The sequence below is a fragment of the Heterodontus francisci genome, chromosome 9, assembly GCF_036365525.1.
Source record: "Heterodontus francisci isolate sHetFra1 chromosome 9, sHetFra1.hap1, whole genome shotgun sequence".
Classification (NCBI taxonomy): domain Eukaryota; kingdom Metazoa; phylum Chordata; class Chondrichthyes; order Heterodontiformes; family Heterodontidae; genus Heterodontus; species Heterodontus francisci.
Window position 1 is genome coordinate 109,009,815 of NC_090379.1, and position 14,956 is coordinate 109,024,770.

Consider the following 14,956-nt stretch of genomic DNA (forward strand, 5'->3'; position numbering starts at 1 on the left):
AAGGGCATAACATTTGCAATTCTCCAGTCCTCTGACACCACCCGCCTCACCCCACTACCCCCCACCATGCTTAAGATTATGTCCAATGCCTCCACAGTTTCCATCCTTGCTTCCCTCAGCATCCTCAGACCATCCAGTCCTGATGACTTATCTAACATTTTTTTTTTAATTTTGGCAGCTTGGGTGCAAGAACTGCGGCCATGCGTATTGTTCATCGTGCCTCTGTTACAGCACCTTGGTCCCTCGCTGTGGAAATACAGAGCAAAAAGTCTGCAGACAGTGTCATGGAACCCTCACAAGGTAATCAAGAGTTAATCGCATCACACACATGTACTAACATTAATCATATAGACCCAGACAACATGAAAACCGAGCAGTTAAGAAAGTTAGTGTACTGATCTCATTCATGGTTTAGAACGAGTGCCCCGACTGCTCTGTAGGCTCTGAACAGGGCTTTGAGCAGTGAAGCAGGGGACACCTCACAGACAGAGAATTACTTTGACTGAAGGATAGCATGTGAAATGGGAAGATAGGAAAAAGGTGCAGGGAGTGGGGAGAATGTTTAAGAAACTATTTATTGTTCATTCTTTCACAGTACTGGGAAACAGGACAGTGCTGCAAGGTGGTCTCCGCCAGAGAACTTCAAAAAGTGAGTAGTTAATTAAAATATCACTTCCAGATTGGTGAATTGTATTTTTTAACATTGTTGTAGGGTCTACTTCCTCCATTGCAATGTAGAACTGTGAGCTGAACAACCTCTATAAAAAGAAAGTCAGTAGATGTTTTGCTGACAGGAGCATAGGAGCACTAGTAGAATATTTAGACTGTGTTCGCTATTAAATTATGTTATGGCTGATCTGTACCTCAATCTCATTTACCTGCCTTTTATCCATAACCCTGTTAAAGGTTGTTCTGTGGAAATGGATGAGGTCTGGAACTCAGCAGCGTGTGAATGCTGAAATTTTGAGTGTTTTGCATAGTCTTCAAGGTATATCCCATCACTTCCCTCTGAGTCCTTGCTTTACATGACATGTATGTTTTATTTCTATAAGATAGATTTTCTTTTATTGCAAATCTGGTTTCTTTTAGTGCTTCAACAGTTTGTTAATTTCTCTCAAAAGTCTAACCAATAACTATCATCATTTATCTTTGGCTTCACCCATAGTCCTTCAACAGCTTTTAACCTTCTTGGCCTTGTTGTCTCCTTTGACCTCAAAAGAAACTCCCATATCTCCATTTCTACAGCTGCCTCCAAGAAGCTGTTTTCTGTTTTTATTTCATGTATTTTACTGCTCAACCATTCTTAACTCTGTCCAAGACGTATATACTATTCCAATGTCTGGGGAGGTTCTACTCGCACATCTTCCTCCCCTAGACAAAAAATGGTAAATCTGAAGTTATTACTCGTATTATTTTCTCCCTTTCCCCAATTGGCTTTTGCATCAGTCCTATACACTTGAGATTGTGAACTGAACAATATCTTTAGTTTCTGTCAATTCAGCCTTGAGCTGAATCCTGGTTGCATTAGTAATGTGAACAACAGCCTGACTGTGGAATGGGAATGGTACAGTTGTTCAGGTCTGAAACTGGCAAAGGGTAGGCATACGTGAATAGCTCCATTTAACCCCAATAATTTCTCCCTTGCTCTCTGTGGGAGAGGAAGTGGTCTCCCCTTGCTGCTTCTCCACAATGTTGTGGAGACTCAGCAACTTGCAAGATTACAGATGAAAATCTCAGGAGGGTGGACAGCAGGTGAGTGCAAGTTCAACCATTTTTGGTCTTTTTTTTCCCTCAACCTTCCTTCACAGAATCATGGAATCATACAGCACAGAAAGAGGCTATTTGGCTGATTGCACCTGTGCGAGCTCTCTGAAAGAACCAGCAATTAGTCGCACACCCCTGCTCTTTCCCAATAGCACTGCAAAGTTTTCCTTTTTACGTCTACCTCCAATTCCCTTCTGAAATTTAATGCTGGAAATTGCTTCCACCATCCTTTCAGGCAGTGCATTCCAGTTCATAAAAACTCGTGTTTGAAAAAAACTCCTCATTCTCCTCACCTACCCATCACCCACCCTAGTCCTAGCTTTTTGCTAAAATAAAAGCAAAATACTGCGGATGCTGGAAATCTGAAACAAAAACAAGAAATGCTGGAATCACTCAGCAGGTCTGGCAGCATCTGTGGAAAGAGAAGCAGAGTTAACGTTTCGGGTCAGTGACCCTTCTTCGGAACTGACAAATATTAGAAAAGTCACAGATTATAAGCAAGTGAGGTGGGGGTGGGGCAAGAGATAACAAAGGAGAAGGTGCAGATTGGACCAGGCCACATAGCTGACCAAAAGGTCACGGAGCAAAGGCAAACAATATGTTAATGGTGTGTTGAAAGACAAAGCATTAGTACAGATTAGGTGTGAATACACTGAATATTGAACAGCAGCAAGTGCAAACCTGAAAAAAAACCTGAAAAAAACAGTGGGTAAGCAAACTGAACAAACTAAGATGAAATGAAATAAATGCAAAAAAAGATAGTAAAAAATGTAAAAAAGAATGTTTTAAAAAAAAGGAAGAAAAAATAACTAAAAATGAAAGTAAAATGGGGGGCTGTCATGCTCTGAAATTATTGAACTCAATGTTCAGTCCGGCAGGCTGTAGTGTGCCTAATCGGTAGATGAGATGCTGTTCCTCGAGCTTGCGTTGATGTTCACTGGAACACTGCAGCAATCCCAGGACAGAGATGTGAGCATGAGAGCAGGGGGGAGTGTTGAAATGGCAAGCAACCGGAAGCTCAGGGTCCTGGTTGCGGACTGAGCGGAGATGTTCCGCAAAGCGGTCACCCAGTCTGCGCTTGTTCTCCCCAATGTAGAGGAGACCACACTGTGAGCAGCGAATACAGTATACTACATTGAAAGAAGTACAAGTAAATCGCTGCTTCACCTGAAAGGAGTGTTTGGGGCCTGGGATAGTGAGGAGAGAGGAGGTAAATGGGCAGGTATTACACCTCCTGCGATTGCAGGGGAAGGTGCCCTGGGACGGGGACGAGGTGGTGGGGGTAATGGAGGAGTGGACCAGGGTGTCGCGGAGGGAACGATCCCTTCGGAATGCTGACGGGAAGGGAGGGGAAGATGCGACTGGTCGTGGCATCACGCTGGAGGTGGCGAAAATGGCGGAGGATGATCCTTTGGATATGGAGGCTGGTGGGATGAAAAGTGAGGACAAGGGGAACCCTGTCACGGTTCTGGGAGGGAGGGGAAGGGGTGTGAGGGTAGAGGTGCGGGGAATGGGTCGGACACGGTTGAGGGCCCTGTCAACCACACTGGGGGGAAATCCTCGGTTGAGGAAAAAGGAGGTCATATCAGAAGCATTGTCATGGAAGGTAGCATCATCAGAGCAGATGCGTCAGAGACGGAGAAACTGGGAGAATGGAATGGAGTCCTTACAGGAGGTAGGGTGTGAAGAAGTGTAGTCGAGGTAGCTGTGGGAGTCGGTGGGCTTATAATGGATATTGGTAGACAACCTATCCCCAGAGATGGAGACAGAGAAGTCGAGGAAGGGAAGGGAAGTGTCAGAGATGGACCATGTAAAGGTGAGAGAAGGGTGGAAATTGGAAACTTTTTGCTGATTATTTTAAATCTGCATCTTCTGGTTACTAACTCTGCTGCCAGTAGAAATAGTTTCTCCCTATCTACTTTATCAAAATCTTCTCTTATCTCTGCTCATCACATCCATTCTCTCAAATAGAACAGCTCATATAATATGGGTTTAGTGATGAAACAGATAAACCTTTGACAACACGGTGCTTTCATCTTTCCACATGCCAATTTATCTGTTGATGCCATAATGAATCACTTTTCCAAAGATGGTTGGTTTAGGAGACCCAGAGGAAGAAAATTCTTTCTTCATTCTCTCCTGAAAGTGATGACCCCTGTGAGTGTATGATTTCACTGGTGCTGGCAATTCTGTCCATTCTTTGTATATGAGCATAAATAGTGAGTGTGGCAGGCAATTTGACCGTGGGTGGCATCACAACTGAGCACAATTTTGTGTTCTTCGTAAGTTCTCAAAGTTGACCTTCTAGCAAGGTGACTGGATAACAATTAGGAGTAGAAACCTTGTAGGCTTCCCCATCCCACTGAGCTCAGGAATACAGAGAGCAATTGTAATATCTTCACAATTCAAAAACAAAGAACAGTACAGCACAGGAACAGGCCATTCGGCCCTCCAAGCCTGCGCCGATCTTGATGCCTGCCGAAACTAACACCTTCTGCACTTCCGGGGCCCATATCCCTCTATTCCCTTCCTATTCATATATTTGTCAAGATGTCTCTGAAACGTCACTATCGTATCTGCTTCCACCACCTCCCCTGGCAGCAAGTTCCAGGCAGTCACCACCCTCTGTGTAAAAAAAACTTGCCTCGCACATCCCCTCTAAACTTTGCCCCTCGCACCTTAAACCTATGTTCCCTCGTAACTGACTCTTCCACCCTGGGAAAAAGCTTCTGACTATCCACTCTGTCCATGCCGCTCATAGCTTTGTAAACCGCTATCATGTCGCCCCTCCACCTCCGTCGTTCCAGTGAAAATAATCCAAGTTTATCCAACCTCTCTTCATAGCTAATGCCCTCCAGACCAGGCAACATCCTGGTAAACCTCCTCTGTACCCTCTCCAAAGCCTCCACGTCCTTCTGGTAGTGTGGCGACCAGAATTGCACGCAATATTCGAAGTGTGGCCTAACTAAGGTTCTGTACAGCTGCAACATGACTTGCCTATTTTTATACTCTATGCCCCGACCGATGAAGGCAAGCATGCCATATGCATTCTTGACTACCTTATCCACCTGCGTTGCCACTTTCAGTGACCTGTGGACCTGTATGCTCAGATCTCTCTGCCTGTCAATACTCCTAAGGGTTCTGCCATTTACTGTATACCTCCCACCTGCATTAGACCTTCCAAATGCATTACCTCACATTTGTCCGGATTAAACTCCATCTGCCATTTCTCTGCCCAAGTCTCCAACCGATCTATATCCTTCTGTATCCTCTGACAATCCTCATCATTATCCGCAACTCCACCAACCTTTGTGTTGTCCGCAAACTTACTAATCAGACCAGCTACATTTTCCTCCAAATCATTTATATATACTACAAAGAGCAAAGGTCCCAGCACTGATCCCTGCGGAACACCACTAGTCACATCCCTCCATTCAGAAAAACACCCATCCACTGTTACCCTCTGTCTTCTGTGACTGAGCCAGTTCTGTATCCATCTTGCCAGCTCACCTCTGATCCCGTGTGACTTCACCTTTTGCACCAGTCTGCCATGCGGGACCTTGTCAAAGGCTTTACTAAAGTCCATATAGACAACATCCACTGCCCTTCCCTCATCAATCATCTTCGTCACTTCCTCAAAAAACTCAATCAAATTAGTAAGACACGACCTCCCCTTCACAAAACCGTGCTGTCTCTCGCTAATAAGTTTGTTTGTTTCCAAATGGGAGTAAATCCTGTCCCGAAGAATCCTCTCTAATAATTTCCCTACCACTGACGTAAGGCTCACCGGCCGATAATTTCCTGGATTATCCTTACCACCCTTCTTAAACAAAGGAACAACATTGGCTATTCTCCAGTCCTCTGGGACCTCACCTGTAGCCAGTGAGGATGCAAAGATTTCTGTCAAGGCCCCAGCAATTTCTTCCCTTGCCTCCCTCAGTATTCTGGGGTAGATCCCATCAGGCCCTGGGGACTTATCTACCTTAATGCTTTGCAAGACACCCAACACCACCTCCTTTTTGATAATGAGATGACTGAGACTATCTGCACTCCCTTCCCTAGGCTCATCATCCACCAAGTCCATCTCCTTGGTGAATACTGATGCAAAGTACTCGTTTAGCACCTCGCCCATTTCCTCTGGCTCCACGCATAGATTCCCATCTCTGTCCTTGAGTGGGCCAACCCTTTCCCTGGTTATCCTCTTGCTCTTTATATATGTATAAAAAGCCTTGGGATTTCCCTTAATCCTGTTTGCCAATGACTTTTCATGACCCCTTTTAGCCCTCCTGACTCCTTGCTTAAGTTCCTTCCTACTGTCTTTATATTCCTCAAGTGCTTCATCTGTTCCTAGCCTTCCAGCCCTTCCAAATGCTTCCTTTTTGACTAGGCTCACAATATCCCGTGTTATCCAAGCTTCCTGAAACTTGCCAAACTTATCCTTCTTCCTCACAGGAACATGCTGGTCCTGGATTCTAATCAGCTGACGTTTGAAAGACTCCCACATGTCAGATGTTGATTTACCCTCAAACAGCCGCCCCCAATCTAAATTCTTCAGTTCCTGCCTAATATTGTTGTAATTAGCCTTCCCCCAATTTAGCACCTTCACCCGAGGACTACTCTTATCCTTATCCACAAGTACCTTAAAAACCTATGGAATTATGGTCACTGCTCCCGAAATGCTCCCACACTGAAACTTCGACCACCTGGCCGGGCTCATTCCCCAATACCAGGTCCAGAATGGCCCCATCCCTAGTTGGACTATCTACATACTGTTTCAAGAAGTCCTCCTGGATGCTCCTCACAAATTCTGCCCCATCCAAGCCCCTAGCACTAAGTGAGTCCCAGTCAATATTGGGGAAGTTAAAATCACCCACCACTACAACCCTGTTACCTTTACATCTTTCCAAAATCTGTCTACATATCTGCTCCTCCACCTCCCGCTGGCTGTTGGGAGGCCTGTAGTAAACCCCCAACATCGTTACTGCACCCTTCCTATTCCTGAGCTCCACCCATATTGCATCGCTGCATGACCTCTCTGAGGTGTCCTCCTGCAGTACAGCTGTGATATTCTCCTTAACCAGTAATGCAACTCCCCCACCCCTTTTACATCTCCCTCTATCCCGCCTGAAGCTTCTAAATCCTGGAACATTTAGCTGCCAATCCTGCCCTTCCCTCAACCAAGTCTCTGTAATAGCAACAACATCATATTTCCAAGTACTAATCCAAGCTCTAAGTTCATCTGCCTTACCTGTTCTACTTCTCGCATTGAAACAAATGCACTTCAGACCACCAGTCCCGCTGTGCTCAGCAACATCTCCCTGCCTGCTCTTCCTCTTAGTCCTACTGGCCTTATTTACTATGTCCTCCTCATTTACTTCACTTGCTGTCCTACTGCTCTGGTTCCCACCCCTTTGCCACACTAGTTTAAACCCTCCCGAGTGACGCTAGCAAACCTTGCTGCCAGGATATTAGTGCCCTTCCAGTTTATTTGCAACACGTCCTTCTTGTACAGGTCCCATCTGTCCCTGAAGATATCCCAATGGTCCAGATATCTGAAACTTCCCGTTCTACTCCAGCTGCTCAGCCACGTGTTTAGCTGCACTATCTTCCTATTTCTAGCCTCACTGGCACGTGGCACAGGGAGTTATCCTGAGATTACAACCCTAGAGGTCCTGTTTTTTAACTTACAACTTAACTCCCTAAACTCCCCCTGCAGGACCTCATCACTCTTCCTGCCTATGTCGTTGGTACCGATGTGTACCACAACCTCTGGCTGTTCACCCTCCCCCTTCAGAATGCCCTCTGTCCGTTCTGAGACATCCTTGACCCTGGCACCAGGGAGGCAACATACCTTCCTGGAGTCTCTTTCACGTCCACAGAAGCGCCTATCTGTGCCCCTGACTATAGAGTCCCCTATAACTATTGCTCTTCTGCGCTTTGTCCCTCCCTGCTGAACAACAGTGCCAGCCGTGGTGCCACTGCTCTGGCTGCTGCTGTTTTCCCCTGATAGGCCATCCCCCCCAACGGTATCCAAAACGGTATACTTGTTAGAGAGGGGGATAGCCACAGGGGATTCCTGCACTGTCTGCCTGCCCCTTCTAGAGGTCACCCATCTATCTGCCTGCACCTTGGGTGTAACCACTTCTCTAAAACTCCTGTCTATGACACTTTCTGCCACTTGCATGCTCCTAAGTTCATCCAGTTGCCGCTCCAACCGATCCATGTGGTCTGTGAGGAGCTGCAACTGGGTACACTTCCTGCAGATGTAGTCGTCCGGAATGCTGGAAGCGTCATGGACTTCCCACATCTCTCAGGTGAAGCACTTCGCCCCTCTAACTGACATTTCTATTACTAATTGGTTAATTGATATAAAATAAATAAATACTTATTAAATCCTTACTAAATTATGATACACTTCACTATGTGGTCCCTGGTGGTAGATTTCTGCAATAAATATTAAATGCTGTCTAAATACAGTAATCTCCTCCCTCTGGTTTAGTTACTCTACTTATTAATTAGTTAATTAGTGTTTTAATCAATCTTTATCAGTTTTATTTTCAAATTCGGTACAGATTCCCTACCAGCCAATCAGGTCACAGCTTTCTTGTGACGTCACTTTTTCAGTTTTTTTTTCCCACCCAAGGTATCTTACTCTGTATATTCACCGCTCTGGAACTCCGCCCTCGGAGTCTGCTCCGAGAATCCCCGAGGTAAGTTTTTTTATATACTCACCGCTCTGGAACTCCGCCCTCGGAGTCTTCCTAGAACCTTCCTAGTTTGTACTGCATGCAATGTCAGTTGCTGAACATTGCTAATTTATCTTTAAAGGACTCAAAGCTTTGGTGCATCTGACAATGTTATTACCATAATCTTTTCACCATATTTCTTGGCCATTAAACTACGGCTAGCACATGAAACTGTCCTCACACCTTTACTGAGCGTTTATTGTAGTCAGTAAGGTATTAGAAATTCTCTTACTTTGCAAGGAATACTCCTTAGTTGTGATCCAAGTGCCACTGTGCCAATGTAACAGCATTGATGCTGAAAAATCCTGAGTCAAGTATAGGTTATTTTGGTATCTAACTGTTGATAACCTGAGCTTTTCATAAATGGGATAAGTGTGTCCTTGAACAAATAAACACTCTTAATAGTTTATCTCACTTATGATAAAGCCCCTATAAAGCTTTCTCTGGGTCTCTGATCTAGGCGAATGGCTGCTCTAGAGGCTAAACAACAGGGACAAACTGCAGCCCACAAAGTTGGCAGTCGGGAACCAGGCACTGGTGTAGCCTCAAAGTACTGGGGTCTGTCCAAAGAGGACCGAGCCATTGCTGAACGACTGGAAAAGCTAAAAGAAGAAACCAAACCGAGTGAGTACCATTGTTAATTACTAGAATTATTTAATTGCGCATCATGGAGCTCAGGGAAATTCTGAAAATCTTGTTAAACGCACAATATTTTGATTCAGTTTGATGCACCCTTAAATCTGGGTCAAAAGATTGTAATTTCCACATTGTCCTTTACCTTTACTTTTCATCTGTACCTGCGCTAAACCCTGAAGCTGCAGTCAGATTCAGAAAGGTAATGATGGCAAACTCCATCAAAAACCTCGCAATTTCAGGGTGAAAGACCTGAACAACCGGTCTGACCCTGAAAAAGTAATTTTATAATTGTGATTGTGGCATGTTGTTAAATATCCTTTACCTTTGATACAGGTTCAAGGACTAGGAAGCACTGAAAATGGCTGATTAATACTTTTTATTAAATCAAATCAATCACATAATAAAACACAAGCCTTTACATACAACATGCGAAGTCCTGGGTTCTAATTTGCTCTTGAGACCTCAGTACACTATATTAATTAAAGTTCATGCGTACCCAGACACAACATTAATTGACAGGTTAACAAAAGTCTTTCAGGCTTATTCTAAGACTTGCATCAATTAAATACTTGCATACAGACTTACACGCTTTGGGGACACTTGGCTGGGTTCAGGTGCTATTTCCCATGCCCTTTTTTAAAAAAAAAAATCATGTGATGTGGGCAGTGCTGGCAAAGCCAGCATTTATTGCCCATCCCTAATTTCTCTTGAGAAAATGGTGGTGCCGTTGTATTGAATCACTGCAGTTTGTGAGTTGAAGGAATGCCCACAGTGCTGTTAGGAAGGGAGTTCTAGAATTTTGACCCAGTGACAATGAAGCAACAGTGATACATTTCTAAGTCAGTTGGTGTGTCCTCCTGAAGAGACAAAATAGCAAAATCTTTGTTCCATTCTTTGTAGTAATTTCATTGCCCATATACAGTCACATTTGTGACTTATACAATTCACTTAGGTCATCAGGATTTTAGCTTGCGACCTGTAGGTCTTTGGCCCGGAAATCACGAGGTTTTTGATGGAGTTCGCCATCCTTACCTTTCTGAATCTGACTGCAACTTCAGGGTTTAGCGCAGCACAGATTAACGCGGAAATCTGAAGTTACAGTCTGTCATTCACTGCTCCCTCACAGGCAGCGCTGTGGAACTGTCCCCCCACCACCCTGACCACCACCACACCCCCTCTCCACTGCTCTCAAGTCAGCAATCAATGAAATCAATTGATCTGGAGAGAATGCCCCCCATTTCCACACTTATATTGCTGTTAAGAACCCCGTAGAAAGTTAAACCTTGTTCAGTGAGGTATAGCTGAGTTTTTAACAGCGATACTGCTGAACAACCGATCTGACTCTGAAAAAATAATTTTATAGTTGTGATTGTGGAATGTTGTTAAATGTCTCCAGTATGCTTAATTACTAATTTTTTTTTTGATTGTGGTATTTCAGCTTGTACGTTAATCTCGTGTATGTCCCAATCTTTATTGCGCTCTCTGTAAAAAAAAAAAATTAAGTTATTTGGATATTAGTGTTTTTTATTTTATGGGTGGCTGTCTGTGAGAATTCGATGATGTGTTTGGCTGCTTGGACAGATTGATTCCATCACTGCAGTTTGATTCTGGAAATCCTCATTAAACTATAATCAATTGTACATTGAGAGAATTAAGAGTTCTTGCCACAGAAATCGATAGATCTCTCAGCGGAGCGTTCTTTGAGACCAATGGCAAGCGACCTTTTTTCGTCGCTCACTGCAAAATGCAGTCCATTGAGTTTAACTTTGTGCATCTTCTGATCCTTAGATTATCAAACAGATTGCTGAAGTTGCACACCATTGGGACCTTATTATCAATATTTTGTTTCATTGTCTAATGTTTTATAATCCTTTTCCAGTGTTATCTCAACAGTCTTTGCTTCCTATCTTTGTCTTTCCTTAGCTATGACTTTTACTCAAGAGTGTCATTTTGATCAAAAGATACAATTGTGGCTATGCTGTTTAATCCATCTGGTCATGCCATATTGTTGAACCATAATTTCTACATGCTGTTATGTCTTTGTTCCGTATTAAAAACAATATAAAAACATATCTATATTCTTACACTGCTCTCTGTCCTAAATCTCTTCAAATTACTGTTATATCTATGGCCCCTCATTCTGGACTCCTCAACCACTGGAAACAGTAGGTGTCTCATCTACCTTGACTCATTCCTTCAAGGTTTTAAATGCCTCTGTCAAATCAGAAAGAACAAACTTGCATTCGTATAGCATCTTTTGTGTCCTTGAGATGTCCCAAAGCACTTATAAAGACAATGAAGTAGTTTTGAAGTGCAGTCACTGTTGTAATATATAAGCAAATCACCCTGACGTCTATCTACTCTGTTCAAATGGAAACAGCCCTAGTGCCATCCTTGAGCGAGAACAGTTTGATGCTGACACTGCATGCAAAGGTGTTTTCTTTTCCTGACATTGATGAGTGCAAGATTCAAGAATTCCAATCTGGAGAAACAAAACTGAATATCCTCATGACATAAAAACTTACAGTTGGTCCAGGATTTATCTACCAGGACTGGTCCCCAGCTGAAATGGCAAAGAAATTGCACCCCTTAGATAAGGGTCAGTCTATGGTTAGACATTTTTTTAACACTGTACCATAATGTTTTCTTGTGTGTTGCAGAATCTATATCTTCTCAGAAGGAGATTGAGTTGCGACTAGGTGCACTGAAGAAGAACCCACTGCAACCTATACCCTCCACAGCAGAGATGGAGGACAGGTTAGCCCTGTTAAAGGGCCACACCCCACCTTCGCAGGCCCCCAAACCTGTAAGGACCTAGTGTTTCCTTCTAACATTCTGATTACTATCTGGTGTTGTTTTGAGTCTGGTAGAAAGGCTCAACTGAGCCTAAATTTTGCCTCAAATGAAATGGAAAAACAATTAAGAAATGAGTGAAGTACACTTGCCTTAACGTGTCCTTTCCACGAACACTGCTGCCTGTTATCTGTTTCTGATGTTCTACATTGCAGAACAGCAGGAGGTGTGCCATGCAGGATGGACACAACCCCATATGGTTCCTGGCAATCCTCCAGTGCCAGACTAAATGGCCAAATTTAACTCTAGTTGTTGGCCAGTTACTGACTGGGGCCGAGTCTGATCCTGTGCTTCACTAATGCCCTGGCTGTGAACAGCTTAGTTCAGTACAGACAGAGAATTCACCCCACAACCTTCTGGTGTTACCTGTGACAAGTAGTCATACTGGTTCAGATGTGGAGCTTTGAATCTGTGAATGTTTTTGCTTCAGTGTAAAAGTTAATGCAGAAAAGTGAATTTCCCCAAACTGGGTCCTGAACCTATTAAAGAACCACACACTCTCATGTTACTTAGTTGCCTAAAACTGCTGCATACTAAATGCTTATGTGTTTGTCTCCAATCCTGATTAATACGTTGAGGATAAATCCAACAAATGTCTTATTAATTTATGAAAGTTGTAGGTGCCAGGTTTATCCTTTGTTAATACAAGGTTTGATGAGAGCCTTCTTAAACTTGGGCTTCTTCTAAGTATGACCTTCCTGTGGCAAAGCTTTGAGAGAAATCCTTTGTTACACCACTTAGTATGTAGTTCAGCTGTTTACTACTGTGAGCAGTATATTATCTTTTGCACTGAACCATCACACTCATAGTGTTAGAAACAGAGGAAAGCTTCCTCTGTTGTGCCCCAACAGTATCTGCAACCTAAGTGACCCCCTCCTGCTCCTTTATGCTATTTACCCATTTTCCACTCTACCAACCTGTGGCCTCTCTTAGGCTATCAAATTAATGCTGAGTTGAGTACAGTGTCATGCTCACGCAAGGAGCAATTATGAACTATAAAATGAAATGAGGAATTGAAGTCCAAAATGGACACTTTTGCTACAGGACAAAATGGAGTAAGAGGACGAGTGACCGACCCCTCCTGTACTGCGAATACACATGGTAACTGCTGGAACTCTGAACCAAACATCATGTCCAGTCAAGTGTTGAAGAAAGCATCAGAAATGCTGATGGGCCATTCAATATTAATGGCCATCTTTTTCAACCAGTTGGACTAACGACTTTGCAGACATAAAGTCTCCAGACTCAAACTCAGGATAATAGGTGTAAACAAAAAAGCACCGCATTATCATGATGGCATAGAGACGAGCAGCATCCAAAGCCATTGTCTAACAATGGCAACAACATGGGCTTGATTTTGTAGTGCCACCGCCAAAGGTGATGGCAGGCATGGAACATGGCTGGCCCCATGGGACCTGCGCCACCATGATTACGTGGCGACTGCCCGCCCCCTTCCCCCCCCCCCCCCCCCCCCCCGCCACCCCAGTCACATGGCAGGGGCAGCCAAGGCAATGCTGTGGATAGCGCACCTGATTTGTGAGCAGGTGCCAGCCTGCAAACAAAATGCAGAGTTGCCCCGCATCCATAAAATAATGCAGAGTTGCCCCGCATCCATAAAATAATGCAGAGTTGCCGCCAACCCGCCCCCTCCCCCCCCCCCCCCCCATGTATACGCTGAATGCAGCTGTGACCCCTCTTGCCCCACCTCCCACCGACACTTAAAATGCAGTGATAACCCCTTCCCCTCCTCCATGGCGCCAGCTTCTCCTGGACAGGAAAGCGCAGGCGCATGAGTGACACACGTCATTCTTAAGATCGGAACAGATGGGAAGATCGCGACAGATGACATGGTAATGTATGCAGAGAGGTATTTTAAATATTCTAACTAGGGTCCCGTCACAGAGCGGTGAAGGGGCCGCCCCGGAGCCTCTCTGCCACCAGGAAGATCAGGCCTGGTAATACTGGCGTCGGGTCCCCTGGTGGCTGCTGCTGCTCTGATTCTCTGCCCCCCCCCACGAAACCTGACGGGCTGAAAACAGAATCCAGCCCTATCGAGCCATTTATGATAACACAATGAGAGAGAAACCTGGGTCACTTGACAAAAACCAAAGGCTGGATTTTGTTTGAGACAGGGCTCCCAGCACGGGGCCGAAAGGCGGGGAGAGCCATGCCTTTCCCTTTTCCTGCCCCCCCCCCCCCCCCCTCCAGTTTTTTTTACTTTTAAGTTTCAGAAGCTGGGATCCCCATCCCTATAAAGATGGAGATCAGGCCTCTAAGAGCTGCCGGCCAATCAGAAGGCCAGCAGCTCAACAGTATTGGCAGCGCCACCAGGAGCAGTGACCACTGCTGGTTCTGCAGAGGCCTTGGACCCAGGCCCAGTGCTGGAGCCCCGGACCAGAGGTAGGTGATGTGGGACCAGTCCGAAAGACCCCGCTGAGGGACGGGGTACGAGGCAAGAGGGTGATCGTGCAGTCCAGGAGGAGGGATGTCCCGGGGAGGGTTGAAATGGTTTCCGGCAGGGTTCTTCCATGGGCCACAGATTGCCCACGAAGGAGTTACCCCCACCCCAATCCTGCGGGGAGGGTGCCCCATTTAGCAAGGCAGAGGCACCCTCCCCTCTGCTGATAAGATCCCAGCGACGTCGGGGAGAGCCCCTTAATTGGATGTTAATAGGCCACTTAAGGGCCTCAATTAGCCTCTGGGTGGGAAAGCCCTCGATGGCCCATCCCACCCCTGGTAAGATTGCTTGGCGACGGACCCTCTGCCATCCATCGCCTCCAGCCCCATCTCAGGGGGGCCCATAAGATCCAGCCCCAAGTCTCTGATAAGGAGGTTATAATCAGAGTCAGAAAGCTAGGAGGAAGACCCTGCCCGAATACCATCTTAAAACTACCTCGAGTCAGAGACGGAAGGTGACCTTGAAAACTCCCTGCCTGAGAGATTTTGCAGGACTTTTC

General features: G+C 45.1%; 1 protein-coding gene across 3 annotated transcripts in view; it reads left to right on the plus strand.

Moving 5' to 3' along the window:
- The window catches only part of zfyve19 (zinc finger, FYVE domain containing 19), a 62,370-nt gene that overhangs the window by 31,967 nt on the left and 15,447 nt on the right, over positions 1-14,956 (plus strand). For all 3 annotated transcript variants that reach the window (XM_068039663.1, XM_068039664.1, XM_068039665.1), the window contains exons 2-5: positions 179-300; positions 596-649; positions 8,971-9,134; positions 11,807-11,952. In XM_068039663.1, coding sequence (XP_067895764.1) covers positions 179-300; positions 596-649; positions 8,971-9,134; positions 11,807-11,952 — 486 coding nt within the window. The remainder of the gene's footprint in view (positions 1-178; positions 301-595; positions 650-8,970; positions 9,135-11,806; positions 11,953-14,956) is intronic.